Here is a 27,571-nt window from a genome sequence, read left to right as displayed (position 1 = left end):
TCATCTGTTGAATAACAATCACAATAATCTCTGCTGTAACAAACGCAATGGTTAAGTTAGACTGGGTTTGAGAAGGGCTCTGCTGAGCAGACCTCTGAGAGACAAAGGGGTTTTTTTTGCAAAGACATTTTGATGTATAATTTCCCACTGAAATAAAAGAGAAGGACTTTGCCCTGGATTGCCCACGAGGTCTGTTGCACAACAAGGAAGTACTGGTGGCTGCAGTGTGAGAGACAATCAAAAGAGAAAATCCTGTATTTTGCTGTTTTCCTAAGTGGAAATTCCTAAATAAGCAAAACCTTCTTGTTTGACATATAAGTAAAGTTTCTCTCCTCTAAAATGCAAGCAATGAATCTGACTTATTTTTCAGATGAAGGGCTCTACAAAAGTCTAAAGAAGATATTTTTATTTAGTAATAATTACGCTTTCACTGGGAATAAAAATGTAGGCCCCCATTGTCTTTGAGGTCATGTGCAAACAGAAATACAGGAGAAATTGCCAAAGCAACTGATTAACTATCATTACTTAGCTAATATTTGCTTCCTATCTTGGAACTGGCTTTTCAACATAAAAGAAAAACTGGTGAGAAACTATTGTGCTTTGTGGGTGATTTGCAGTACCAGCCTCTGGAAGGAACAGAGACTCACTGTTACGCTCAGAAAACACATTTTCCTCCTGATTAGAGATCCAGGCCCCAAACTCACAGGCTGTCTATGCTGACCGCACAAAGCTGCCTTCAGAACTGCACTTGCTTGCTACCCGCTGGAGCCTGTGAGTGTGGCCACATGTGCTGTAAGGTTGCCCTCTTTGTAGCCAACAGGACTCCAGGTGCCCTAGCAAGGCCAGTGGACTTGTACGTGCCATAGCCAGCTGCCTTCAGGCACTTTGCAGGTTGCCAAGGCGGATGGGGCATGGATGGGACATGGAGCATGCTGCTCATTTGGGGTCTGCGTACATACAGATGCATCTGTACTGTCAGGTTGTTTTCCTACTTCTCTGTGTTAGGCTTTCCCTTGAGGCTGCATCTATCCTGCCAAATGTATCCCCCCTGGGAAAGACGCCTGGTCCGCAGGAAAAGTGGCCTGTTTGCACTCTGCTCAGAGCTGCCTCCTTCACAGCAGCCTGGTGGTTTCCCTTGTCTCCACAGGATGAAGCACTTGTCCTTTTGGGTCTCTTCTGGGCCCTTTGGCTTTTCTGTGGTGGTTTGTTTTTTTTTTTTTTTTCCTTTTTGTTTGGAGCATCAGAAATAACCCGAGACATGGGTTGCAGTCTGCCAGAGTGATATTTCCACAACGAGGGATGTGCCAGGAGGGCTTATGGCAGGCGTTTGTCAGTATGAGACCTGGTGAGATATTGTTGGAGGGCTGGTTAGGACCAGGCAGGGTTGATAAGGAACAGACCCTCATCAATGCCACATTTTGGGAGTGATCTGTTTCCAAAATTTCTGTTTTTTATGGAGAAGATCAGTTGGTTGACTTCAAACAAGAGTCTGGGAAGGAAGTGGAGATTAGGCAATACCAGGATATCACAACCTGAGAGTAAACTGGGAGTTAACTTGATGGGCAGCGTAGGCTTACCTGCAATACGTATGTGCTTGTTTGCACCTGAGCCCTGCTCTGGAGTGTCCAAAGTGTTTTTCTTACAGTGCAGAGGATAGTTCATAGCCTATAGCTGCTCTTATGTGGGCCATTCTGCTCTTCTTGCTCTGGAGCTCAGGGCCTGAGCCCTTACAAAGACACTGTAATTACAGCTTCAGTCTCTCCATTCCCTTGGAAGTACTATGATTTTCCCCAGGAAAGCAGAGCACTATACACCTGGGAGCAAGGGGACTGGATTCGTTTTCTTGCTCTATCACCATGGCTCTGGTTCTTTTTGCTTAGACATTATCACATGCCTTCCAAGTATTGTCTATCTTACATTGAATTATAAGCCATGAAATCCTCCAGTAGAGATGCAGCTTCTGCTGTGAAAAAGTGTTTTTGCAAGAACACGTTATATCCATTCCGTACAAAATGAGCTACTCCTCAAAAAATACACTGCTGCCAGCCTTGTGAATCTGTCAGGAGACTTACGTTTATGCGAAGCTGTGGTAAAAAACATATTACCTCAATGGACTTGACTGATCTGAAGGGTTTTCTAGTATGGATCTGCCCTAAGCCTCAGCTTTCCCATTTGCCACCTGGAGCTGATTGTGCTATGGTAACACAAGAAAGCCTTCTGAGTTCCTCAGCTGGGACATGGGTTTTGTATGAGGTAGAAGCTGCTCAGAAGTACCGGTGCTCCTGCCCTTACCACCACCATCCAATGCTGGAAGGGAATAAAGGTCTCCTAACCACTTTCTCCAGTTTTACACACAACTGCAACCATTTGCTGCTGACACAGTAGCTGAGTCTGACAAAATGAAGAAGAAAAGGACAAATGCTGCATTGAGGGTACAAGCACAGGACAGAACAAGAGATGACACATCTTCGTGTAGGGACTTCTTGTCTTCTTTTACAAGTGCACAGACATGGCCATCCCCTTAGTCCCAACTGGAACCTTCCTCTCAAACACCAGCTTATTTTCCCAGTGATCCAAAGAAGTCTGGAGAGAAATTTTAATTTCTGTTGCACCAGACGGAGGCTTTCAGCTGACTCCACCAAGACGGTAGCTTTTTGGAAGAGGGGAGCTCCTGCGGTGGGCTTTGCACTGCAGGCAAATCATTGCCTGTCATACTGTACGTGGTATAGCTGGGGAGTGTGAGGGCCACACTAGATGTTGCCTGCAGCCTTTTTTAATCTCTTTCTGGGTCAGTGCTCTAGAGAGAGGACAGTGAATCATTGTGGTCAGGTGGCATGCAGCTCTGTGAAAGGAGAGCAAGTGAGTAAGCATTGATGGGTACACAGTGTTAATGCACGAGCAAGCATTAATGGTTACACAGTGTTAATGTACAAGACGTAAACCTACTGGGAAGGAAATGGGAGGAGGTAGTCTGTTTGTGTCCCACCTGTGCTATGTGAGAATTGAGGAAATGGAGCTGTAGAGACCCCTGTGCATTTTGCTTATTGTAAAAGGTCTGTTGGAGGATGTTTCTGGTGTGTGCAAAGTCTAACGTGACCTGCTTTCTCTGTACCTATAAGAAGTAATAAATACCACCCAGACCTGTATTGTCTGCATAACTTAGAAGGAACCTATACAATTTTTGTGATTGACTCACAGTAAGAGGAAATGTCTCTCTACCTGTACTAGCAAATAAGCACCCAATGTTCTGCATAACCAAGATTAAGATTAGATACTGCACCATATGGGAAAGCTTTCCTGTTAGGAAATTGGATGTAGTTAATTTCTGATGATGAGTAACTTGTATGTTCTTTGTACGTTAGTAATTTGGCACCTATTATTCTATAACTGCATGACATCAGTTCTCCAAAAACTTAAAAAAAAAATAAATCATGTAAGTTCCTTAAGGTTTGGTTGGGGAAATCCCCAGACTCTACTATAAAAGACCTCCTTTGTCCCTTTGCTGTCACATCTGCCGGCTGAGAAGATGAAGCACACGCAGGTGGCTGTGCTGCTCCTCATGCAATGTATGATTGCTCTGGCTGGAACAACGGCAACAACAGAAGTGGTAAGATGGGGGTCTCATAACCTGAGCTTTGGTGCCTTCTTGTCTTCTCATGTAATTTAGATTGCTGAAAATTCTTTTAAGGCTACTGGAAAATTATTAGGCAAATGTTGAGATCTCTGCATGGAGAAAGTTTAAAGTATTCCTCCATCCTCCCCCCCAACTAATGCATAGGGACTGGGTAATAAATGTAAAAGTGAGGCACAGGTTTAAAATCAGAGTCAAATTCTGCCTTTGGTTAGATGAGTGCAACTCCCAGTGAGGATCTGAGTGGATATTAAATGCTCTGTGTAGCTTCTAATTAATTAGCAAGGGGTTATAGTAGGAAAGGATCCTCATCTTTGATGTGGAAGGAGTTGGGAGGTGGGGGCTTTCCCAGTTGTGTGATTGCTGTCATACCCTGTGACCAGGCACATGAAAGCCATGCTAGGTGGTTTTTGTGGGGTGCTCTCCCTCTTCCCCGTAAAACTGTATCTGGTTGGGCAGGAGAGAAGTTCAAATAAAAGCCATCAATTGGGGAAAAAAACAAAAACAACAAAACCCCAAGAAAACCCACAACAAATCCAGAGAGTAAGGAAGAGAAAACTTTGAAAAAAAAATGAAAATGTAAAAAATTACATTAGTGAAAGATATGTTTTGATTTTGTATTGAATCTTTTTAAAAAAAAATACAATAAAACTGGGCTTAAATTATCAGAAGAAAAAGTTTGTGAATAGCTTAAAAGCCCTTCCAAATGAAACAAAATGTTTTGGTTTTGTTAGACCCAAAGTGACTGCCTTTTGGTATTTTTTAGTTAAAATTTAGATGGACACACCCACCCACCCACCCTATTTTGGCTACCAATAACTCTTTCTGATTTGTCTGGTTTAGTCATGAAACAGAAAAATCCTGTGTGCCCCTAGTTATATTTTTTGAAGTTTGGGGGCACTGTGGGTGCAGGCAGTGAAGTCAGCATCTCCTGGGAAGGTGCGTTTATCTGCTCAAGGAACAGAAAGTTGCAAAAAGCCAAGATAGAGCTGTAAATATATGTTGATAAGCTGAGGGTAGAAACCTTAAAATGGGAGACATTTCTCCTCAGTCTGCTTAGCTGTAATTGTGTAATTTACACAATTTGTGACGTTCTCTGCCCTACCACTGTTAATTGCTACTAGCTGCCTCCCCCTCTCCCCTTCATGTTCTGTGTGGTGATATGAGCACACAAATGCTTGTTCAAATGGGTTCATTTGGCAAACTGTCCCACAAAATCTTGTTTACACTGTGCCCTTCCATAGACCTGCCCTTTGCTGGCCATTTGGATTTCCCCACCACTCCCTAGCTCAGGAATGGGGCTCCAGCTGGGATTTGGGAAATGCAGAAAGACACGGGGGTGAGTGTCCTGTTGCAAGGGAAGCCCATTTGATGCTCCGTCTGTCACACCGTTTGACATTGAGGGTGTCTTGCTGCAGTTCCCAGTTTGCCACAGATTTTGGTGAGACCCCAGTAAGGGTGACAGTGTGCTGCATCACGGCGATGCACTGTGCTCTGCACACTGCGTGGGGATGTCATAGATCTTTAGGAACACACAGTAGAGTGCTAGGGTGACAGCTGCTCTCCTTGCTGTGACAGGAAAGCGGGCGCCAGCCACAGATGAAAGTTAAAGGGGATGTATATAGTCTTACCACATAACAGACTCCCAAGGTGGACCTGGCTGAATCCTTGGCAGCGTGGCTGCTCCCCCCCGGCGCTCCCTCCCCGCGGTGGGATGCTGTCCCCTCCGTGGTGCCAGTAGCAGAGCAGGACGCGTGCCCCAGCTGTCACAGCTTGAAGCCTGACAACTTGGCGTGAAAGGGGCAGCGAGTCCCACGCCAAGAGGCTGGAGTGTGAGCCGGGCAGCGAGGAGCCGACGTCCCTGTTGGGAGGACAGTAGTCTCTGGATTTGGGGCAGGGGGGCACGGTACTGTCGGTTTAGATTGCCACGCAATCTGCCAGGGCTGCCCGTCAGAGCCCCAGCTCACACCTCCCGGGCAGGCTGAGCATCACCTGCCTTGGACTGGTCACACAGAGCCTTTCTTCAAGAAGAGGTGTCTATGAAGTGACACCGTGCCCGGGGAAACATTAGTCACCTCAGCAGCAGATCAGAAAAGCCAATTAATTTTACAGTTGCTGGGTATGGCTCCTGTTATAAAATCAAAGTGCTTTGGAGCTGCAGGATGGGGGCTAGCTGGTGGGGAAGGGACAGTGCCATATACAGGAATTTACACTGAAAAAGGCTTTGCTTTGTCTTTTAGCCCCCTCATCTCAGTACGATGCTTTCATATCTGACTCAGCCTAGCAAGATGACTGGTGACCTGCGCACTCCCCCAAAGGTATGACCATTACTGTTCTTCAGTGAAGTCCAGAAAAAAATAAAATTAGCAACTTGTGTGCCATTTTTTAAATGCTACACAGTCATTCAGAAATTCAACCTTAATACATGTTCATCAGTTAGGCTACCGAGGAAAAGGCATTTAGGTGTTGTGTATCCAGGATTTTAGGCAATAGTGAATTCCTAAAACCATCAGTGCTGCTGATTCAATGCCTTAAGTCACATCCAAGGCTCTGGCATTGCCCTTGTGACTACTGAACTGGACCCCAGACATGAAACAGCTGAGCCCATGGGGGTTTGACGGCAGTGTACCAAACAGCCTCCCTGGAGGAAGGGGAAGATTTCTCTTCAACTCTGTCTTCCCATCTAAACCAGAGCAGGGCCTTAAAACTATCTTCTGAGAAGTTCCCACTTGTGGTTGCTGGGGGTTAGAAAATTTTAGTTCTTCCTGTTCTACTTTTAGCTCAAATTTTATTCAACTATTTGCTGATATAGGGACTTGAATCTGATTTCCATGCCTTCTGGTACGGTGCTCAAGTCCATAGTCTGTGGATTTCAGGATTTGGTTTCTTTCCTTCTTTCTGTCAGTGACTGCTTAATAACCTGTTTGTTCAGGAGTAGATTCAATGGGACACACTTGCGCTGAATGGTCCTGCAACCTAGTTTCAAGAACAGGGTTTGTCCAAAACACAGTTCCAAATCAGGTCAGAGATGGTAGACAGCTCAATGGCAGGTCTTTGTTGTCCAGGCTAGCCCAGTGTGGCACCTGGGATGTGTGGAGGGACCTCCTCTGAGAGTTAAGTCTCTGGCGCCAGTAGAGAGTTTAGGAAGTCAAATGGAGTTAGGAGCCTCTCTCTGAGTCTCAGTAGCAGGACCCAAACCTCATCTATCTCCTTGCCCAGCTGAGGTGGCCTCTCTCCCTGCCATGTGGTTTCTGTGGATCCCATTCTTTGTCTTAGGAAGAGCAAATAGCTAATTCAGAGATGTGAATGTCACTGGGCTACAGTCTACCTGGAAATTAAGCACTGAAATGGCTAGGCTGTTTTGAGAATGTAACCCTAAGTCCACATGTAGGTAGCTGAATAGATGTCCTGGTTTTCAGAAAACCAAGTAGCTGCTGGCTCCTACTCTCTTAAATTGAAGCGATGTGGAAAAGGAACATTTCTCATAGCTTCAAATATGTATATGTAACAGCTTAATTTTACAGAGTGAAATGCTGCTGCTAAGTCCTTGATGTAGACCTGGAGAATTTGGTCTCCTTTAAGCATTCAGTGTAAATTATTAAACTTTAAAACCCATGCAACTCCATCAAAAGTCTATATCTTGTGCATTTTTGTACAGCATGAGGGAAGACATTTTTGTTACATGGTTATCATTTGACTGGTATTATATTTTGATTGAAGTAAATCAAAGACCCAAGGGGCTTTGAACTAAACTATGCTTCTTGTTCTCACGAACATCGTGATCCCAATGTTTGTAATGTCCATGGAAGAATGGAAGCAGTTCTGTCTGCCCAGGCTGTCTGCTCCTTTGGGGAAACTGTCTCTTGGCTTAGATATAAGCTGCACTTACTGCAGTGAAGCTCTGCCTTCAATTCAAGGCTCTCTCGTAACACAAAAGTTAAAATATAATGATTGTTTTTCGTGGGGAGTTTAAATGCACAAGTTGGAGTTTTTTTGGGAGATCATCAGAATACATTTATAAATGTTTTATTTAGCACATGGAGCAAGCATGGTACCTCTAAATAAACTGATGGCTACATATAGTCAAGACTGTAGTTATAGCAGACTACACAGTGTATAGTTTTCACTATACTATATATGGAAATATATATGTAGTACATACTATGCTATACTATGTATAGTATTCTCTCTCTTGGTATACATATACACATATATATTATATTTGTGTTATACACAGAAGAGAGAGAATACAATACCTTCTACACAAAAATTAACATGCCAGAGCACAACAGTCTTGTAGAAAGTCCTACGTAGTCACTAAGCCAGATTTATTTCTTCTTTTGGTTTTTTTTCCCCCCAATCTGTCTCTTTTGTTATTGCTGAGCAACTTTTCATCCCAGTCATGCCCATACACAGAGGACTTAGAGGTGCAGAAGCATCTAAGTGACTTAGGAACTTAATTTTCATAGTAATTTAGATGCTGATAGCCATATCCTCAAAAGTACTTGGAAACTTAGAAATAGTTTGCAGTATGTTCTCAGTGGGATATTCCGAAGTGCTTTGGTAACCTACTTGGCAGGGAAATCAATACGCTGGGACATTCTGGAATGCCATGAGATACTTCTCTGCTTCCTTTCATGTTAAATGTCTTCAGCAGTCTGGTTATGAGTGAAGTTTTAAGGCCCATGGTGCTTGGATAACACAGATAAAATGCCTTTTCATGCTTTCTTTCAAAATGAGATGCGTGCTGTTTGTTATGGCTGAGATAAAGAGGTTGCCCGAAGTGTGAACTGGGATCATTCCTGCTCTCTGCTGTTCTCTTCTTGGGCTCACAGATCAAGACAGCTTTGCTGCTGGCCATCACTGCATGCTCTGGGCTGGTTTGGCAGTGAGGAAGTTGGTTGAAATCACTGTGAGAAAGCGAGGGAAGAAGTGCTGAAATGTCAGCTTTCAGTAGATAGTTTTGTTGTTTGCTTGTTTATTTTTAAGAGGGAGAGAGAAAGAGAAAACACATGAATAAGTCCAATTTCTGCAAGGCAGGAGGAGAGATTATAGAAAGAAGTGTATTTAAAGAGCAAGCCTGGAGTTTTAAAATATGCAGCTGCGTTGCAGTGTGTGCCAGAATATTTTAAAGTAACATCAAATATCTTTATTAATAAATTCGTGATAGGTTTATGAACTGAGAAACGTTTTGTGAACAAACAAAAAAGAACTGCTTCAAACACACTCAGTATTCAGCCCAGTGTTTATAGGAAATTATGTGCTTTGGCTGTAAATTATGGCAAGATCGTGAATTGCCAGCCCTGACCTTTCCGTACACCATACACACTGCTCCAACGGGGATGCTTTGGACATGCAGACAGCCAGGACAAGGCCATTCATGCTAATGGCGTGAGCAATAGCTTTGCAAACTAGCACAAGCGTGGATGAGTGGGCTGTGATGTGCGGGCGTTACATGCAATATTTTGTGGCAAAATAAGTATCTCTACTTTGGGCTGAGCCTGCATATTGAATTTCTCACCTTTCAGTGGTGTATAGTTAAATGCATATGTCTGTTTGCTGGGGCTGCCTGAGAAACTTCAAATGAAGCATTTTTCTTTTCAAAACGTTCCCTGTTACTAGTTCTATTTTGATGCTTTCATCTCTACGGATGGAAATGACTAGATGATCTGATCAATTTAATTCAGATTAACAGAACAGTTACTAAAAGATTTACTTACTAAGTTTTTTTTTTCCTGCTGTTGTATGCTTTTTCATCTGCTGGAAAAGTTTTTTCATATCTTAGGAACATTGTCCACAAGATTGGGAAAGTAAGAACTATTATATGCCTCTGTTTTTCCAATGGTAAAATCTTTACAGTGATATTTAGTTATTTTCAGAATTATTTGTAAGGCTGAGTCATAAAAATTGCTAGATATTTTGAGTTCCTTGGAAGAAAAAGGTAGAAGATGTCTAGTAACAAAGCTGCTGACCTCATGATTGTCATAGCTCATATTATTGTCAGGGATTAGCTACTGATTCCGAAGAAGAATATTAACACTTTTTTTCCTTAATGTTTTTTTTTTTGCAGCTCTTTACCAATGTGACCGGCTCTGTGGATGAGGATGGAACTTGTCAGTGCTCTGTGTACTTGCCGGATACCACCTTTCCAGTGCAGAAGGCTGAGCAATTGGAAATTATAGCCACAACGCTCTCGGAGAAATTTGAGATAGAGCTTTCTCAAGTAAGGTGTTCTTTTCTCTTAAATAGAACAATTGTATCTTTGCTGAAAAATGGTTGCCTGTGAAAAAGTACAGCAGTCAGCGCTTTGCTGTGACCTGTCTTTCAAACAGCAGGAAAGGGGGCTCTGTAAGAACAAGGAGAAGGGTGATTAAATCTCAAATCTTTGACATTGTATCATGTCATACATTTGAATATTCTTAGGTCTCTTTTCTAGGCCTTTCCAGCTAGAGGCATATGGTATTTTTGGAAGAATGGTTATGTTTTTCCTCTTTTGGCTCAGATTTATTGGTTCGCGATTGCTACACAGAGCTATAGGAAGCCAAGCCTCCTGCTCTTTCATGTGTTATTATTTGTATCAAGCCAGCCAGATTGTAAGAGGGAAATGAAGGGAAAGAGGAGAAAGGTCACCACGACCCAGAGTGAAGAAGTAGGTGAATATTTGTCCCTTCACTTCTTCTGCTCTCACAGATTTAAAAAAATATATATATGAAATCACGTATCTTCCTTGTCAGCCTCTGAAGCTGCGGCAGTGAGACTGCTGAATTCTGCAGTGTTGCTGAAGACGAACACACCTTACACTGCTTTGGCTGCCTGTTGCATGAATTCAGATCCATTTTTTGAGAACCTCTGGCAAACCTACATATGCTGCAGTGCACTGAGTAAAGCTGCCTGTGAAGACAGAAATCTGTCTTTGACTTTTGATAGTGGATAAATATTCAGGATTTAGATTAGGTGTCCGGCAGAAAGTGTTTTCTTCAGGAACCAAGCATCTTAAGAAATGAAGTGTCCTTGAATTAATCAGCAGAAAAGGCACAGCATTAAATTATAAATTCTAACCATAAATATTCATAACTCTCCTTTGGTATAATCAAGAACAGATAAGAAGTTGTGCACAAAACCCACAACAACAGGCAGAGGATCCTGTGTTAAGATCTTTCAGTTCAAATAATTTGTTTTGAAAGAACTGGAGCTAACAATGAAACACATTCAGCTGTCAGCAGGGGTATGAAGGGCAAGCTGACAGAAGTCCCACTGCCTTCAAGCACAGGAGTTACCTGATCCCTTGCAGCATAGAGATGTAGCTCAGAGTCAATGATCCATGAAAATCACTGGGATTTCAGGTCCCCATACTGTTCCCACTGTGGTCAGTGCCAGCGTTTTAAGCTAATTGCACTGGGACAGGATGAGGGGCATGATCCCCAGCCAGAAAGTCAGCGTGATTCTTCAGGGTGTTTGTGTACCACCTTTCCCAGACACTTACCCTGGTGTAACCAGTCTCTTACCAGTACTTTCCTCAGAATGGTGCATGTTTCCTTTAGGATCTGTGACATATCTGATAGTGCCATGCAGATCTGCAGAGCATCTCAAGTGCTGCTTGACCTCTCTGTTTTGACAACCTCAGATCACCATTGAGTCTGGACATCTTGTTCATATAAAGACACAGGTTGCTATAGATATCTAAAATTAGGTGTCCAGATTTGTATCTGAAACTCACCTCTAAAGTCAGGGCAAGCTGAATCCCCACCGTGGACTTCAATGTCTAAGTTGCCAGCTGGTGTCAAGTGGTGTAACTGTGTTGTCGTCCTTAGGTGCCCAGCAGTGTACCGCAGTGTAGACACTGACCTTGGCTTTCAATTCTCGCTGCAGACAGCGAGAATTCTTGACCTAACTCAGGCTTCACTGAATTTCATCCTGTCGAGACCAATCAGCCAAGCAGTGTTACAATGCATCTAGTTAGAAGTGTGACATATACTTTGGTGTGATCCAGGCAAAGAGACGCTTTGGGTCAGAAATGAAAACGAACAGATTGCATTTTGGTGTAACTCTGCGTGTGTAAGATTTTTCAGTTATGATGTTGTTTTTCTGTAGAAAAGAAAGCTGTCAAACATTGCCCTATTGATATCTGAACTCATGTATCCTGAGATCTTGTGATGCGTGAGTGTCCATGTTTAAAAATTCTTCCTTTCCAGTTGTGGAAAAAACTCTGCTTATACAATCCTGTACACTGATTTAGTCATGATAATACTCATAGAAAGGAGGAAATAATGAAATGAAGGAAAGCCCAGTTCTCATTATTGATCCTTATTAGAAATGATCCTGAGCAAAATCCTGGAGAATTATGCTCATCATAACCTAGTCTCACCCCAGGGGTGGGAATTTCTGTGGAGTGCTTACTTTTTTTCACTCTGAGAACACACGCTTTATTCTCTCTTCTAAAACGCCCTTGAAACTCATGGGAGCTTTTCCTGGGTAAGAGCTGCAGGATTGGACCCTCTTAAGGATGCTTTCCATGTGCTAGAAGTCCCAGATAAACAACCTGATTGAATCGTTAACCTTTTCCCTGATTGTAGGCTAATTCAAAAAGCAAGGGGGTCCTTTTATAGAATCAGCAGGCAAGGAAGCTCGCAGATAAAGAGATGCTTTCATGTGCCAAATGAGTACAAACCGTAGGCTGAAAATACCAGACTAATTTTTCCTCTGTCACATCAACCTTTGCCAGCATAATTATGATTACAGAAGAAAATTAACCTTTCAAAGCAAAGCGGGAATTGGCTGCTCTTCTCCATAAGAAAGGGAAGAGGACACCTCCGTAATGGGGATGGATCAGCACGTGATCCTAAGGAGAGAAAGTGTCTTTCAGAACTTGGCTCCCAACAGCCACAACCTCCTCACGTAACAGAAACAGGAGGAAAAAAGCATGCCTGCCCTCAGCCAGGAGCAGCTGTTTTCAAAATAGGTTAACCTGCAGTGGAATTCTTCTTGGTGTCAGCCTGCAGACTGCTTGCCAACCTTGCTCCTTACGGGTCCAGAGAGGTCAGGCCTGCCCAAAGCCAGTGTCCTGGGCCGAGTCACTTTGTAGAGATGCTGGTTTTGTCACTTCTTTCTTATCTTCCCTCAGTCCTCCCACTTTTTTTTCTTTTACATCTTCATCTTGCACCTTTGTTCCCACTTCTGTACTCTCCAAATGCGTGCTGGAGAAGTGTCTGTTTGCATGCTGCAAAACTTGTGTTGATAAATACCAGTTGCAGGTAAATGACACAGTAAATGAGCATTGCAGATTTTTCCTGCCCTTTTCATTCCACCAGGGTGACAACGCTTGGAAAGGAGGAAAACCTGAAATTGAGCGATTTTTTTCCTACGTATGCCTCACATGGCTCCATTCTCTTCCTATAAAGGGCTAATACAGGCCCTGTGCACTCATCATACCATACTTTAGGCTTTTACAACAAATGTGGCAGCAATCAGTACCAGTTATTGATCTGTATCCCTAAATATGGGATATGCACAGAATTTCTGTGCCAGTCTGTCGAGATACAACAGCCAGTTCCTAGCAGGTAGCTACAGTAGAGGAGCAGGGATTACAAGCTGTTTGAATCTGTCTGCCAAGCAACAGAACAACATCATGTTCCTTTTTCAACTGATATTTCTAAACTAGAGAAACTCCTGAGCCAGATCTGAGCAGGTGGGAATGTCCAAACAGGGCATTGCAGTGCTTGACATATGTGCTGGATTTGTCTGCAAAAGCAGTATAGACCTGTTAGAGCTGCACTGCTGAGAAAATTATATTTGTCCAATAATTCACCGGGGGAGCTATTAGCTTAAATTCATTGCGATGCTGGTGTGGCTGCACAGAGCACTGCAGAGTGCTGGGGCTAGTTCAGGCCCAACTTGCATGGATATCTTGCAGCTATACTCCGCTGGATGGTGTTGACATGTCCTTAAATGACCTAGATGGTTGACTGAGTGAAAACTCTGGGATGTGGGAGAAGAACTTCAGGTCTGTGTCCTGCAGCACTCTGCAATCAGGGCTGAAAAAAATACGTACACCTTGTTCCAGCCCTCAGCATTTTGTCCAGGCTCTCAGGACCCTGGAGAAAACTCCAAATTCACAGGTTTCTCACTAATGAGTAGCCATCACTAGTTCCAGCAGTCTGTTCATTTCAGTGGTTTGTAGATATTGCAGCATTAGTATTAATATTCTTGTCGGAAAGGTTATTAATACCTAGATAGATTTCCAGATACCTCTATGATACATATAGCTTCACACAGCAGTGCAATTTTGTTCAGACATGGGCTTGCTTTATATTTCTCGGGCTGTTATCATATATGCTTGCTTTTTTGTTGCGCAAACTCTAGGCACACAGTTTAAATGCTGACCTTTGAAGAATTTTGTCAGAAGATTTTTTTGAGGGTATCGTCCAACTCCAAACTGATTTTGGTGATCAATGAAAGTGTGAAGTACAACTACGTCTAGCTTTTCCAATAACACTGTCCAGTTCTTCCTACTGTTCCCTCCTGAACAGATGATGGGGACAATTAGGACAAAGATCCCAGTTGCTTTGTTGTCAGCCAGATACAAGGAGCTAGGCCTAAGTTTTTGTGTGCTATTACTTTTTTTCAGTCTTAATTGTGATAAATAACTTAGTTATTCCTAAGCTTGAAGTTACCCAGGCTTGACCTGGGAAATCTAGAGCATCCAGTGTTAAGAGTCAGGGTGCTTCTGCTGCAGCTCGTGGAGACATGCCAGTTTATATCAGAGCAGCTCAAAGTTGGGCTGCACACATTTAGAACAGATCCGTTTCAAACCCTGATTTAAATGCGCAGGATTGAGCAGCCTGGTTTTGGTGTATGTTATGTATGTGCATGCAGAGGGGTTCATTCAGCTGTATAGTGTTATATATGTTATATATGTTATATATGTATAGTGCCACTATTTAAAATTATACTTTTGAAAAGAGGGTCTTCTCACTTACGGTTCTCCTTAAACCACATCACTGAATATCTTATGATCTGAAAAGATCCTTTCTGCCCTTCATGAATTTCCATGCCTCTTTGGTACACAAGCGATTCAGTCAAAATTGAAAGGAATTATTTGATAAGTGTGTTTGTTGGGGTCCCCATCCCAGGTGCTGCTGCCAGAAAAGGAGAACAGGGAGTCCATGGTCTTCATGCCATCACAGGATTTTAGAGGCCATTCCAGAGCCAAATGGGGAAAAATACTTTCAGTTTATGTTAAGAGAATGCAAGAACAATTGAGATGATGTGGGCTAAAAATCTTTCAGTCAAAGAAGTAATAGTTGTGGAAATCACAGTGCTGTAGAAAGGGACTTATACTACAAACACCAGCTGAGAGTATAAATATCAAGTGACTGGTGCAGCAAACTAATTATATTTATTCCTACTTATCTTTTGTGATATAATTATATTGATTTAAGGGAAAACAGATACAAATTTTATGAAGCATATAGGACAGAAATTATGTATCTTTCCCAAAGTGTTAAATTTCAGGGAACTAACGTTTTCCAAAGAATGTTCTGAATCCGTATAATATTCTTAACATTCTGCATCACAATGCTTGTGCTGTGACCTTTACCTCAGCAGATACATGTGTGAAAATATATTTATCCAGACAACTGTTTAATGGTTCAAAGGCTGGAAAGGCTGCTATGTAAATTACTTTAGCTAACGCCTGCAATAAATTTTACACTTTCCTTTAAACCAGATTTGATTTTTAACACTGTGTTTAAACATTCCCCCCCTGTCCAAAGACAAACCCCCAACCAGTTCTGCCAACTTTTGACAGAATTCAAATGTACACAGGGTAAAACACTATTTGGATTCAGAGTTAATAGGAAATTAACTCAAGTTGAAAAACTTGGGAATCCTTTATTGCATTTTTCAGCCTCCTTGGGTTGCTTTTGTGAAATAATAGATTTCCTAATAAAATTTTCGCCGATGTAAGTTCCTGGCATACTGAGGATAAAATTAGCTCATAGAGACAATATTGGCAAAAAAATTTTTAAAAATGGAAGACTGCGAGTAAAATTCTGCCTTCAGTTATCCCCAGGCATTCCTAAGGGAACTTTGTGGAACTGCCAACGATAAATGAGGGTTAAATTTCACATTTTTTATGTATGTGATGAGAATTTCATTTATGTAGTTTATGTGAAAAATATGTATGTCAAGTATGTGGAAGTTATGAATAGGCTACTCAGAAATATAATAAAGATGTCAAACAGGCTTGTTTTATTTGCTAACCTGGACTTGAATGTGTATTTTTTTTTTTCTTTTTCTTTAAGGTTAGAGAGTACTCAAAAAGGATTGAACTGTATCAGCAGCAAATCCTTAATCTAACCCTCAGAGTGGAGCATATGGAGCACAGCAGTTTATCTTACACAGAACTGGACTTCCAGTTACTGAAAGTGGAAATCAGTGACCTGGAGAGACTGGTCACTCAGCTGAAATCCAGCCTTGTTGGAAGCAATGTCATCGTTGAGCAGATATATTTGGAGGTATTGACAGAGCCTTAATTAGCCACAGAGGGTTCAAATACACAGATAGTCTATTCTCTTTTTTATGTTTAGGTTGAGGAAATGTAGCCTATCTATCTCTACTGCAGCCAGTGGACTTATTTTAGCATTTCATCAGCATAAATTAAAAGAAAGCTTTACCTTAAATGTATTATCATCTTTTTCCTTGATATAGAGCACAGAAAAGCAAAGAAACCCCAAAACAAGTGGGGGCCTCTTTATTTTTGCCAGCTATCTGGTGAAAGCTAACAGTTTTGCATAGTGTTAAGTGCATGAACTGATTAAATTATTATAATAAATACTAATTTATAGACCCCCATGCTTGAAAGCCTCTGTGCTTTAACTTAGATAATTACAAAATTAGCTTCTGGTTGCTAGGGCAGTGGCCCAATCAATATGAAATCAAGAAGTGGGAAAGACTATCACCTTCCCAGCAGACTATAAATCACATTTTCAAAATTGTAATTAATCACTCACCTAGAGAGAATAATTACTTCAGGTGAAAAGCGAAATATAATTTTCTCCATTGTCCTCTAGATCATCAAGTAGGTGATTGAGAACATTATTTATCTTCACAAATAAAATTTCCAGATACTTTTGTAAGGCTGGAATAAGTACTTTTTATATATTATAGCTAGGACTTGCCTAAGACTTACTGGATATTTTTATACTATGTATAATATAACACTATATTTTTGCATTATGATATAAAACGGAGTGTTAAAGCATTTCCTTGTGGTCACATACATACTTCTGCTGTAAATGTAAAGTTCAGGCTAGCAGGAAAAGGTCTGTTTTTAGGGATATTTCTTTCAACCTGTTCTGTAGCATTTTCTATGGTATGATCAACCCTGCCTACAAATATCTGTAAAATAAAGTCGAAAGAAATTTAAACTTCCTCTCTTTTTTTTTTTTTTTTTTTTTTTTTTTCTCTAGATCACAAATCTAACTATACTGGTAAATGAACTAGAATCGCTGGACAAAAACAATATCCTTGCAATTCGTCGACAAATTGTGTCCCTGCAGAATCGATTGAAAGAGTGTGAAGAGAGCACGAACAAAACCACAATACCCCCTTATTTCCCACCAGGTAAGTATTTCACTTGTATATCAGATAAGAAACAACATAATACCTGGGTAGAACAGATGCACAGATTTCTCTTTGTTAATATTAAATACAATTGTAATGATACTACTTAGCTCTTGAAAAATTGAGCAGACAGCTCCTAATGTTTCATCAACGGGTTCAAAAGGAAAACAAGGGCAGGAAACAAACTCTTCCAGACAGAGTAGCTGTATTTAACTGGAAAAAGTTGTAATCTTCCTCTCACCTGCAGTGCAAAAAGGCAATCTCTAGCCCCTTCTCTTTTTCAAAACAATTACCTTTTTTTTTGTGGGAAACTATGTTTTTTTCTGATCAGCTTTGATTTTTAATAATTCCTGTGAAAGTGACCTGTGTTATGGTAATTTTGCTCTAATGCTGCTTGGGAAATGTATGAGCAACAGTTGATGTACTAAAGCTGTTGATAGGCAAGCTCTGGAAGGTAGCTTTGCATGAAGATTACTTTTGCTTCACAGGCAAAAGATTTTTCTAAATCAGAAGGTCAAGAACCTTGGGGGGAAATTCTGGTCTCAGGGAAATAAGTGGGAGCTTTATTACTGGTTTCAGTGGAACTAGGATTTTACCATTTTCTTAACTAGGGAAGGTTATGTTCTGGGGCTTAGATCAGTGGGTCCCAGAGTGCAGTTCATGTAAAAGTATCAACAGTCACAGGGCATGTGGTAATTAGTTTACAACTGGAATAATTTTTGTCTTGATGGTGTGTTCAGTTTGAAAAATCACATTGTGAATGAATCATAGTCTGAGAAATTTTAAGAGTCAGATATGATATACTGGAGCAAACCATTTAGGAACCACTAGTTTAGGTATGCCAGGTCAAGCATCCCACTTGCTAACAGACAGGAGGATTTATCAAAGTGTGTTGATCCCTTAGTGTTTTATACACAGGGGGTTCCTTTTGACAGAGTATTGTAAAAGAGAAAGTGCTCTGTTGTATACAGTACCCAGGGGAAGCATCCTGCTTTTTCACATAAGCTGGTTAGCAGTCAGCCAGAGGAGCCCATAAGACAGGAGGAGTGGTGTCCTGCTTGCAAGGAGCACAGATTTGCACCTACCAGCATTTACGTCTCCTCACCTTTGGGTCAGCTAGTTCAAGCGTCTCATTGGAAAGGTGAGAGGCAGAAATACATCTTCCCTTAGAGTCAGCAGCCTTTCCCATTGTGATCTCCTCAGGGCTTCATAGCGGTGCAGGCAGCTGCTGCACTTCTCTGATGGGATGCACGAGTAACACCTTGTCTGGGGGATCAAGCAGGAGAGAAAGGTGGAACAAAAACCTGCATTGCAAAATCTCAAAGCCCTTCTCTGTTCCTTAAGGAAGGGCTTAAAATGTTTCAATATATTAAAAAAAAAACAGCAAAAAAAAAAAAAAAAAGCAATGTTTTAAAAGTATTTGAAGGGCATCTCATTGATTTATTGAGGGTGACGGTGTGTGGAAAGAAACAGCCTCCTTCTCTTCAAGCCTACAGCAAGCCTTTGTTTTGGTGAGAAAGTACTGAGCTCTGGAACAAGAATACTGTGTCCATGAGTGATGGAGAAAGGGGCTGCTTTTATGCCTGGGTGGTTGGAGTGAGCATCTGTGGGACACGGGAGCTTTCATGGAGTGGAAAAGGGAGGTCTATGCTTCACAGTGCAGGTCCATGCAGGCGTAGGCAAGTCATGTCTAGAGCAGGATGATAGCTCTGGGATGGGTAAATGGAACTGCATAGGATTGCGACCATAATAGAATTACTGAGCATTATTTCTCAAGGCACGGTGGGGAGATGCATAGAGTTTATCTGGACCGAAATTGTATTGCTTTAGCATTGCCTTATTCCTGACTGGTGTGCCACGTAGCTCAGGCACCTTTGCTTGTGGCTGCATTGTGTGGGAACCGCAGAACGGAAAATAAACTAGAAGGACAAAATCCTGGTGGTATGAACAATGACAGCTCCATTGACTTCCAGAGAATTACCACCACTGACATCAGCTGAGGACATCCTCTGGTGTTGTCTGTGAGTTTATCTTCTGCCCACAGCAATAAGAACCCTGGAGGGGTTGGAGGATGTGTGTGCACCTTTAGGGTGCGGGTGATCCCTGAGGCTGGCACGAGGCACTGGCAGAGCAACTGCAGAGTGCTGGCAAGTTTCCAGCCTGTTGGGAGACGCCAACTATACAGATAACCCAGGTGTTATGTAGGCTCAGATACCTGCTAATCCACCCAGGACTGGTGTGTCCTGACTTTGTGTGCCTGGCAGGGAAGAGGAAATATTCTCTGGGCAGAGAACTTTGTAGAGCAATTACTTGTCCTGCAGACTGTATCTAAAACCAAGTAGTAGTAGGAAGAGGTTATTGCTTGGGAAGATGGAGTAAGTATGTGAGAGCGCTGCATTTGCTAGATGGTCATTTTGCAGGCTTTGCACGGATGCTCACACCTAGGCCTCTGAAGCTCTCTAGCACTCATTTACGCATTTGAACACATTTCCATATGTTTTCTCTGCAAGCCTGAATGCCTTGAATTCCTGCCAAACCATTTGGCCTTGCCCTGCTTTTATATTCATTTTATATTTATGATGTTTGTATTAAACTGACTCTTTGTCCTGTTTTCAGACTGCATTTTCTTTTCCCCTTCATCCTCTCTCCAGCATATTTTGGGTAGGCAACATGAACTAGAGAGAGCTTGGCTAATCCCCAAGCTATCTAAGACCATGAGTCTAAAGGCAAGTTTAATTAAGGCTTCTTGCTTCTCAGTGCTGTAGTATGCAGCCCTTCTGACCCTTTCCCCCAAGGCTTTTGCTGCTGTATTTCTTGGAGTGTGCAAGCTGGTTCTCAACGTAGCAGAAAGAATTCACTGGTCTCCATTTGCCTTTCTCTCTGACTAGAGAGGTAGGTGGGTATCTGAGTGTCTGAAATGGGGCTCAGTAAATATATAGTTAATCATCCTCACCATCATCACTAGCTTTCCTATCTGCAGCAGTTCCTGCTCCTCACCACTCCGGTGGGAAAGATATATTCATCCATTCATTTTTCTTTTGTGCTGATCTCATCTGGTTGCATCAGGGCAGGTATAGAGAGAAAAGACCCCAGGATGGTTCTTTGAGGACTCTGCAGCAGATTCTTTGTCACTTCTCACTAAAATGATCTGAGAGAGGCAGCAGGGAGAAGTGAGTCAGATGAAACTCTCCAAGGCAAAAAGGAAATAAAGGAAAAAAAGACCAAAGCTGTTTTCTCTGGCTTTTATACATTTAGAAATTAAGGATTTCAAGTTATTGGTGAATAGGTCTCAGCAGGAGGAAGACCTCGTGTAGCCTAATGCTGAAACTCAGGCAATCCTATTGGAGTCTTACAGTGATTTCACTTTTACCTTATATTTTACCTCCTATGTACCCAAGATGTCTGTGTTTTCTGAGTGCTTTGGGTTGTGTTTTGAAATGAATATGTCCTTACACAAAGAGAGATACATGTCTACAGACACCTGAAAAGAGCTCGCCAGTGCCTCCTCTCCAGGACTGTCTGAATAGCCTCTGGAGACAGATGCATTTCTCCATTGGCAATGGAGGGACCTTAGCTGAGGCACCTGAATTTTTAGTTGCCTGAAGGTAGATCAGATGAATTCCAGCCCTCTACCTTACTCCCTGCTAGAAGCTGATGACATAAGTCTTGTCTGACACAGCTGTCAGCCTGTGTCTGTGCTCCGTGACATTGGTGAAGACTGAGGTGCCTGTGTGGGTCTTCCTATGTCGGTGAAACAGTAGGAGCAAAGCCGAACCTTTCCCTGAGCAGCTCTGTCTCCTGCGTCTCAAGCCACAGTAAGGCTAATAACAGCTCACACATCTGGATGCAGTGGTTCGTCTGATGGAAGAGGAGGGTGCCCATCTGGGATTTGGGAGCACGTGTGAGAGTGTGGCACCAGCCTGCTCCAGGTCTCTGTGCCTCTCATGGAAGTCCCTTTAAATGTGGGTCCCACCTTGTCTCATGGTGTTCAGCTGCATAGGCAAACTGTGGTCCCTTCCCTTCTGCCATCAAATGCAGCTGCTTGGTGGGGGGAGGCTGCTGGAGTTTGTTTGGCACCTGTATTGTTGGAGGCAGAAGCTGGTGTCCTCCATGAGTACTTCAGAGTGAAGTAGGTGAAGCGAGACCCGATGGGAGGCATCTCATGCTCAGTTCTGCAGCACGTCAGCCAAGCAAGTCAGGCTCCCTCCGGTCCTGACAACTAAGTGCCAGGTCCTTTTCTGATGAATCAGAAGGATTAGTAGAAAAATGGAGCTGAGATACTGGTTCTTTATGCATGGAGAAAAAGTATGTTCGTATGTATCTATGTTAGTCCTCCTCTCGCCTATTTGCTACACAAGCATGAAAAAAAGGAAGGCAAAAATACCAGGATGTTATTTATCAGTGGCCCAAAACAGTGGAGAAAGGAGTTAAAAACTTGAAAGTTTGAATAATGCATATGGATTTATTTCAAGTACCTTCTAATATTTACAAAATTACATGACACTTTATTTCCTTTGTGCATTTTTTCCCCCACAAGATCCAGACAGGGAGGCAAGTTTAGATTAAATAAACAACAATGAATTCTTCTGAACCTGTGCAGAAGACAGATCACCCCCTGACTACCACAGAGTTTTTTGGTTAAAAAAAATAAAAAAATTCTGTGAGAGTTTTCAAGGAAATCAAAATGAAGCACATAGTCTATAGAAACCTCAGACAATTTTTGATGTCATTAAAACGGAACACGCTTCTAACTTTATTTTAATAATTCATTGTTTCATAAATAAAAACCAAACAAGTGTTCAGCAGAGAGATCTCTTTAAGGGAAGAAATAATAATTTATTATTTCTTTTGTAAAAAAAGGTCTCTCTGCTGAACACACGTTTGTTTTTTATTTATGAAACAATGTATGAATTATTAAAATAAATCTGGAATTGTGTTCTGCTTAATGACATGAAAAATTATTTGAGGTCGCATATAGATGAGCTTAGCAGTGCTTCACTACCTGCAAGCTTCAGTGCTATATTTTTCTAAACAAATCAAGAGTTTTAGAGCATTTAATAGCCATTTAATTCTGAGATACGTTTATTGAGATTTAAACACAGTAATATATTCAATATGTCACCAACTTGAATGAAGCCCTCATGCCAGAGGTAACAATACTAGAGATATAAGAATATATAAGAAAAAAACAGTTCAAATTGGTTTATGGTGTTGGCAGGCTGCAAGCCATTTTGCACTGTCTGCCTGTCTTCCTTTGCACGGGCTGAGGTATAAGCACCTCCTAACGTTGGTATCTGTGCCAAGCGGTGAGGCCGTGTTCCTAGGCATGCTGCGTGCCACTTGCAGACATGCAGCCTGACTCGCCATACAGCAGTACCTTCCCTGTGTGCTATATTTGGAAATGAGGTTTCTGCTTCAGGGCCTCATCCTTTGTAAAGCACTTAAGTGCATGCTTAAATGCTCATCTGCTTTGAGCCAGGAATGCTGATTTGCTGTGATTCTTGGTGGCATGGAGGGAAGCAGCATCAACCAGGGCCATCCCATGTTTCTGCCATGAGAATCCCACGACACAAAAGGGACTGGGGGAGGTGATGAGGTTGTTCACAACTCATGTCGTTCTCTCTACCCTGAGCTGGGCACTCAGTGATGCAGAGCTACTCTCATGGGCAATACTGACCCCAAGGAATTTGACAGTGTGCCCTGGGGACACAAGGATTTAGCTCAGCATGGTGATTTGTATTTAATAGAAAGCTCTTTCCCACCTGCCTCATAGATGTTGATATAAGGCTGCAGGTGAATCACATCTCCCTCAAGACAGCACAAGACTGTGAGGGGTGAAGGTGTTATGTAGTGGAAAGAGAGAAATACTACATTTTGAGAAAGGAGGAGACATGGAGAGCTTCACGGCCCAAATCAACTTTACACATTGGCACAAATGTTGCCCTCTTGCTTGGACATTTCTAACATTTCAGGGCACAGGTCTCCTTGTCGCAGCGATAGAGCACCTTCCCCCTGGGCAAAGCAGATCTGAAAAATATTTCTCTGTGTTTGCACCAGTCCATTTTTCACCAAATAGCTTGTTTCCCAGTCTTTTTCCAAGTAGAGTACTTCAGATTGGTCTGTCTCCACATATCCCTCTATCTGTGGGATAGACTAGGATGCCTTTGAGCACAAGATACCTCCTAGGGTTTTTCTGTCAGTGGCTTTAGGAGTTTTCAATTCAGCTCTGTAAATATTGTCTGCCCTTGCTTAGGGATGGCTGGCTTTGAGGGCAAAAGGTAAATTCTCTCTTTGTTATTTCTCTTTCTTCTTTGTGCAAAGACATAGGTTACTTATACACTAGACATTCCTTCATATGACTGAGCTTGTGAACAGCCATCCTTTTCATACAGGCTATAAGCAATCGTGACATGGTACCCATGCAAAGTATTAAAATCTCAAAAGATAACTAAGTTTGACTTTCATCATTGACGCCATAGCTGGTCGTGCATGGAATTCCTGTGCTGAGGGAGGTAATAGTAACATCAAACAGTTCTGACCATTAATTTATCCGTTAATTGATGTGTGAGACTTGGGTCTATTTATATTGCACTCCATCTTTAATAAGGAAGATGTCTAGTGGCTAGAGCACCTCACTGAACTGGGAAATATTGGAGTACCACTAAGCTTGTAAGCTGGTGCTAGTCACTTGCCATCTCTGTCTTCATTACCTCAGGTGAGCATATCCTTACAATGAAAAATCTGGGACACTTTTGTGGCAGTAATATAAAAAGCTAATGTTTAAACTTGGAAAGAAACATGCTGGTTTTTGCCAGTGGCAGCTTTGGATTCATCAGAGGCCCAAGGACATTTATGAGTGGAGGATTTTTTCTACCAGTGACTTACATTGTTGAGAATTTATCAAGAAACAGGAATGTCACTGCTATTCAGCATGAGTAAAGGGAAAGTATTTCTTGTATCTAAATTAATTTGGACTTTTTTGTTCAAAAGAGTGTTCATCATAACTGAATGTTCATTTCACTTCGTTGTTTGTTCCTAGTAACAGTTTGTTCTTAGTGTTGGAAAAAATTCCACTCAGCCCAGCAGTATATCTTGAAAAATATTCTGTAGGTGCAAAACCCCAAAGATTCTGTGTAGAAAAATTAAAAAAAAAAAAAAAAAAAAAAAAAAAAAAGTATTTTTTCATGATCCTGAAATGGCTTTGTAATTGGAAGAGGTAACGGGCAAAACATTGACTGAACGTAACTTGAGAGTGATAAAGTGGTGAAGGGACTAGAGGTAGATTTTGTGTGTAGATTGTCCACTCTGGTGTTGTGATAGTGTTGTTTCGATTTTGGTGCGGGGAATTCTTTTTCCCCGTGGAAATATGTGGAAAACAGAGCTGTTCTGGTTCAGCTTGAATTCATATTCTTTTTAGAGTTGCCTCACATGAAAAGTCGGAGTAATACCTGCCTACATTTCCTAGGCTGTGATTGTTACTGTCTGCAGATTTCTTTGAGGGCCTGAGGTGGAAGGCGCCATGCAGCTGTGACGCACTGCTGTAAAGCTGTGATTCTGGCAGCAGAATGCTAATCTGAAATGTGACTCTGGAATTACTGCTGCTGTTGCTCCTTCCTTCCCCTCCTCAATGAAACACACAGAAATCAGATGCTCCTCTTTCTTTTTTTCCTGTTTCCCTGCTCTCAGTTCCACTGAGGTAGAAAATAACCTAAAATGCTTCTGAAATTGTATTTTCCGAGGGATTTCCTAGTGCATCAGGCTGGCATGCATCAAATGGGTAGAAACAGAAATCTGTCCCTTGTCTGGAACAGCACAGCAAGCACTTATTTTCTGTGAATTAATCCTGACGGAGGATGGATGTCCCTATCTTTTTTTTTTTTTTCTTACTAACTTTCTGAGTCAACTTGGAACACTTAGTGACAAACCAGTTGCTGACCTTGGCCAACAGTGAGCCTTTTACACATGAAGCTATGCATTTACGTCTGTGCTTTGCCACAAAACTAATCCCTAGTAAATACACTCTAGAGGCTACAGTATGCAAAACCTCTGTCCTAATGATAACATCTGGAAAACCTATTTTTTTTCTATTTAATTACAGGTAGCTGCCTTCACCGTGGACTGCTGAATGTTAGCCAGCCCTATATTGTAAAGCTGAACTGGAGAGGATTTTCCTACACACATGGTTCCTGGGGTAGAGATTACTCTCCCTCTAACCCAGAGGAAGAACTCTATTGGGTTGCACCATTGAACACAGATGGGAGATACTTGGAATACTACAGAATTTATAGTTCCTTTGATAATTTGCTGCTGTTTAAACCCATGTATGAAAGTAGAATAAGATATGGGGAAGGAAGTGGTGCTGCCCTTTATAATAGTTTTCTGTACTATCATTCTTATAATTCAAGATATATGGTGAAGCATGATTTAAAAACAAACACTATGGTTTTGAGAAAGGAGCTTCCAGATGCTGCTGTTGGTAACCGTTTCTCTTATGCAGGTGCATCATGGAAAGACATAGATTTTGCCGTGGATGAAAGTGGGTTATGGGTAATATATTCAACAGAAAATAGCATGGGCAACATTGTGATTAGCAAACTCAATGACACCACACTTGATGTGCTAAATACTTGGCAGACAAGACAGTACAAGCCATCTGTTTCCAACGCTTTCATGTTATGTGGTGTTCTGTACGCCACAAGGCCAATGAACACTAGGAAAGAGGAAATCTTCTACATGTATGACACGAGTACTGGCCAAGAAGGTAGTATTAGTGTCATTATGGATAAAAAGTTAGATAACATACATAGTGTTGATTATAACCCCACAGATCAGAAACTGTATGTTTACAATGATGGTTACCTTCTAAGATATGACACGATCTTTCAGTCTTAGTATCTCAGTGAAATAAGCATACAATAACATTGGCAGCAACTAAAATGAGAGATCCAATATGCCTTTAGACAATGCTATTGCCAGTTTAGGGTTCATCTGGTCTGATGTACCATATCTGTGGGTGTTATGTACATTACTTATACTTTTTAAAGGAATTTTCCACTCTGGTCAGTAATATTGCTGGCAGCAGAGTTTGGCAGTACTGGGTTCTTTAGGTTTTGATTGGTGTTTATTGGTGCTTGGTGCTTTACAATTGTCCTGCCTCTAAGGGTAGATTTACTGCATAGATTTAGCGCTTTTTGTTTACAGAAATTGGTGGGCACAGCCTATCTACCGACCAAGAAGCTAATTACCTACTGATGTGCATTTGTCACTGGCAAGGCACCCAGAAACTGAGAATGAATTTCCACTGATCTTCATCAGAGTTATCTGAAGCCTCAGAGAAACTAATCAAAGGATTAAAACAGTACAGGAAGTAGACTCGGTCAGAAGATGGCAACCCATTTGTTAGATAGAAGCAGTAGCATCTGGCTCAAGGCTTCAGGGGAGCTGGTAGCAATGCACTTTGCTGTTTGAAGCCATACTACAGGCAGGGGAGAGAAGGCATTGGGGCAGGGACAGAGCTCATTGCCCTTGCCATCAATGATGCATGAGACAGCAGCTCCTGTGGTTTTACCTATGGTTGCCTCCCCTCAGCTCAGCCCTCTCCCAAGGTGCCACAGCACCAGGCTGGCTTCCCAGAGTGACGATGGTGGCAAAACTGGCAGCAGAGCTTTCATCAACTTTCCTTCTGTCCCACTCTGCAGCCTTTAGCAACTTCCTGTGCCTAGACCTGGCCTTACGAATGGTTTTATTGCAATCTAGCCATGTTTTGTGGTCACCATGGCTCCATTTTCCTAGCAGTGCAGTGCAAGAAACACTGTTTTCCTTTCCTTAAGCTGATGCAAATCCTCCTGTTGACTTTATTGGCCATGGGCGGCTTTTAGGTATATATCATTCATTGCCATAGAATTACAACCGTGTTTAATGTGCCTCTATTCAGCATTTTTGCCATTCCATAATTAGATTCCTGAAAACCTTGTTAGTGTAGAGACCAATTTGTTCCCTGGGTAATTCTGTCTTACAGCAAGGTAAGAAAATAGAAGTCTGGTCAAGCTAGCTGGATATGTGGGGTTTTTTTTGTTTTTTTGTAAAATGGATATTGTGTAATAGTTTTTGACTGTGTGCGCTGTATCAATGTCTTACCTTCATTATGTTAGCAGGCTGAAATATGGAAATTCAGAGCTCTACAATGATGAAGAAAGCATTTCATGTGGTTCATTTTCTTCTGTTACCTATGCAGTCATGTCTGTGTCCTCTGATAATCAAAATCAGTACATATGCAAATGATTGCTTTTGTTTTAATAAAAACAATATTTCAAAGAA

The 27,571-nt window shown here is 41.8% G+C and overlaps 1 protein-coding gene across 2 annotated transcripts; it reads left to right on the top strand.

Moving 5' to 3' along the window:
- The first annotated feature begins 3,358 nt into the window (after nt 1–3,358).
- Nucleotides 3,359–27,571, top strand: OLFM4 (olfactomedin 4). Of its 2 annotated transcripts, none has more exons than XM_075741736.1 (6): nt 3,359–3,607; nt 5,872–5,949; nt 9,702–9,859; nt 15,939–16,146; nt 17,101–17,254; nt 25,353–27,571. In XM_075741736.1, the coding sequence occupies exons 1-6, from the start codon at nt 3,527–3,529 to the stop codon at nt 26,144–26,146; spliced, it is 1,473 nt and encodes a 490-aa protein (XP_075597851.1). In that variant the 5' UTR covers nt 3,359–3,526; the 3' UTR covers nt 26,147–27,571. The 2 variants fall into 2 exon arrangements, with proteins under 2 accessions (XP_075597851.1, XP_010303757.2); XM_010305455.2 differs by having other exon boundaries at nt 3,471–3,607; nt 9,702–9,854; nt 15,934–16,146.

Source organism: Balearica regulorum, chromosome 1 (assembly GCF_011004875.1).
Source record: "Balearica regulorum gibbericeps isolate bBalReg1 chromosome 1, bBalReg1.pri, whole genome shotgun sequence".
Taxonomy (NCBI): domain Eukaryota; kingdom Metazoa; phylum Chordata; class Aves; order Gruiformes; family Gruidae; genus Balearica; species Balearica regulorum.
The sequence above is the reverse complement of the archived record's forward strand: the minus strand, read 5'-3'. Positions and strand labels throughout refer to the sequence as shown.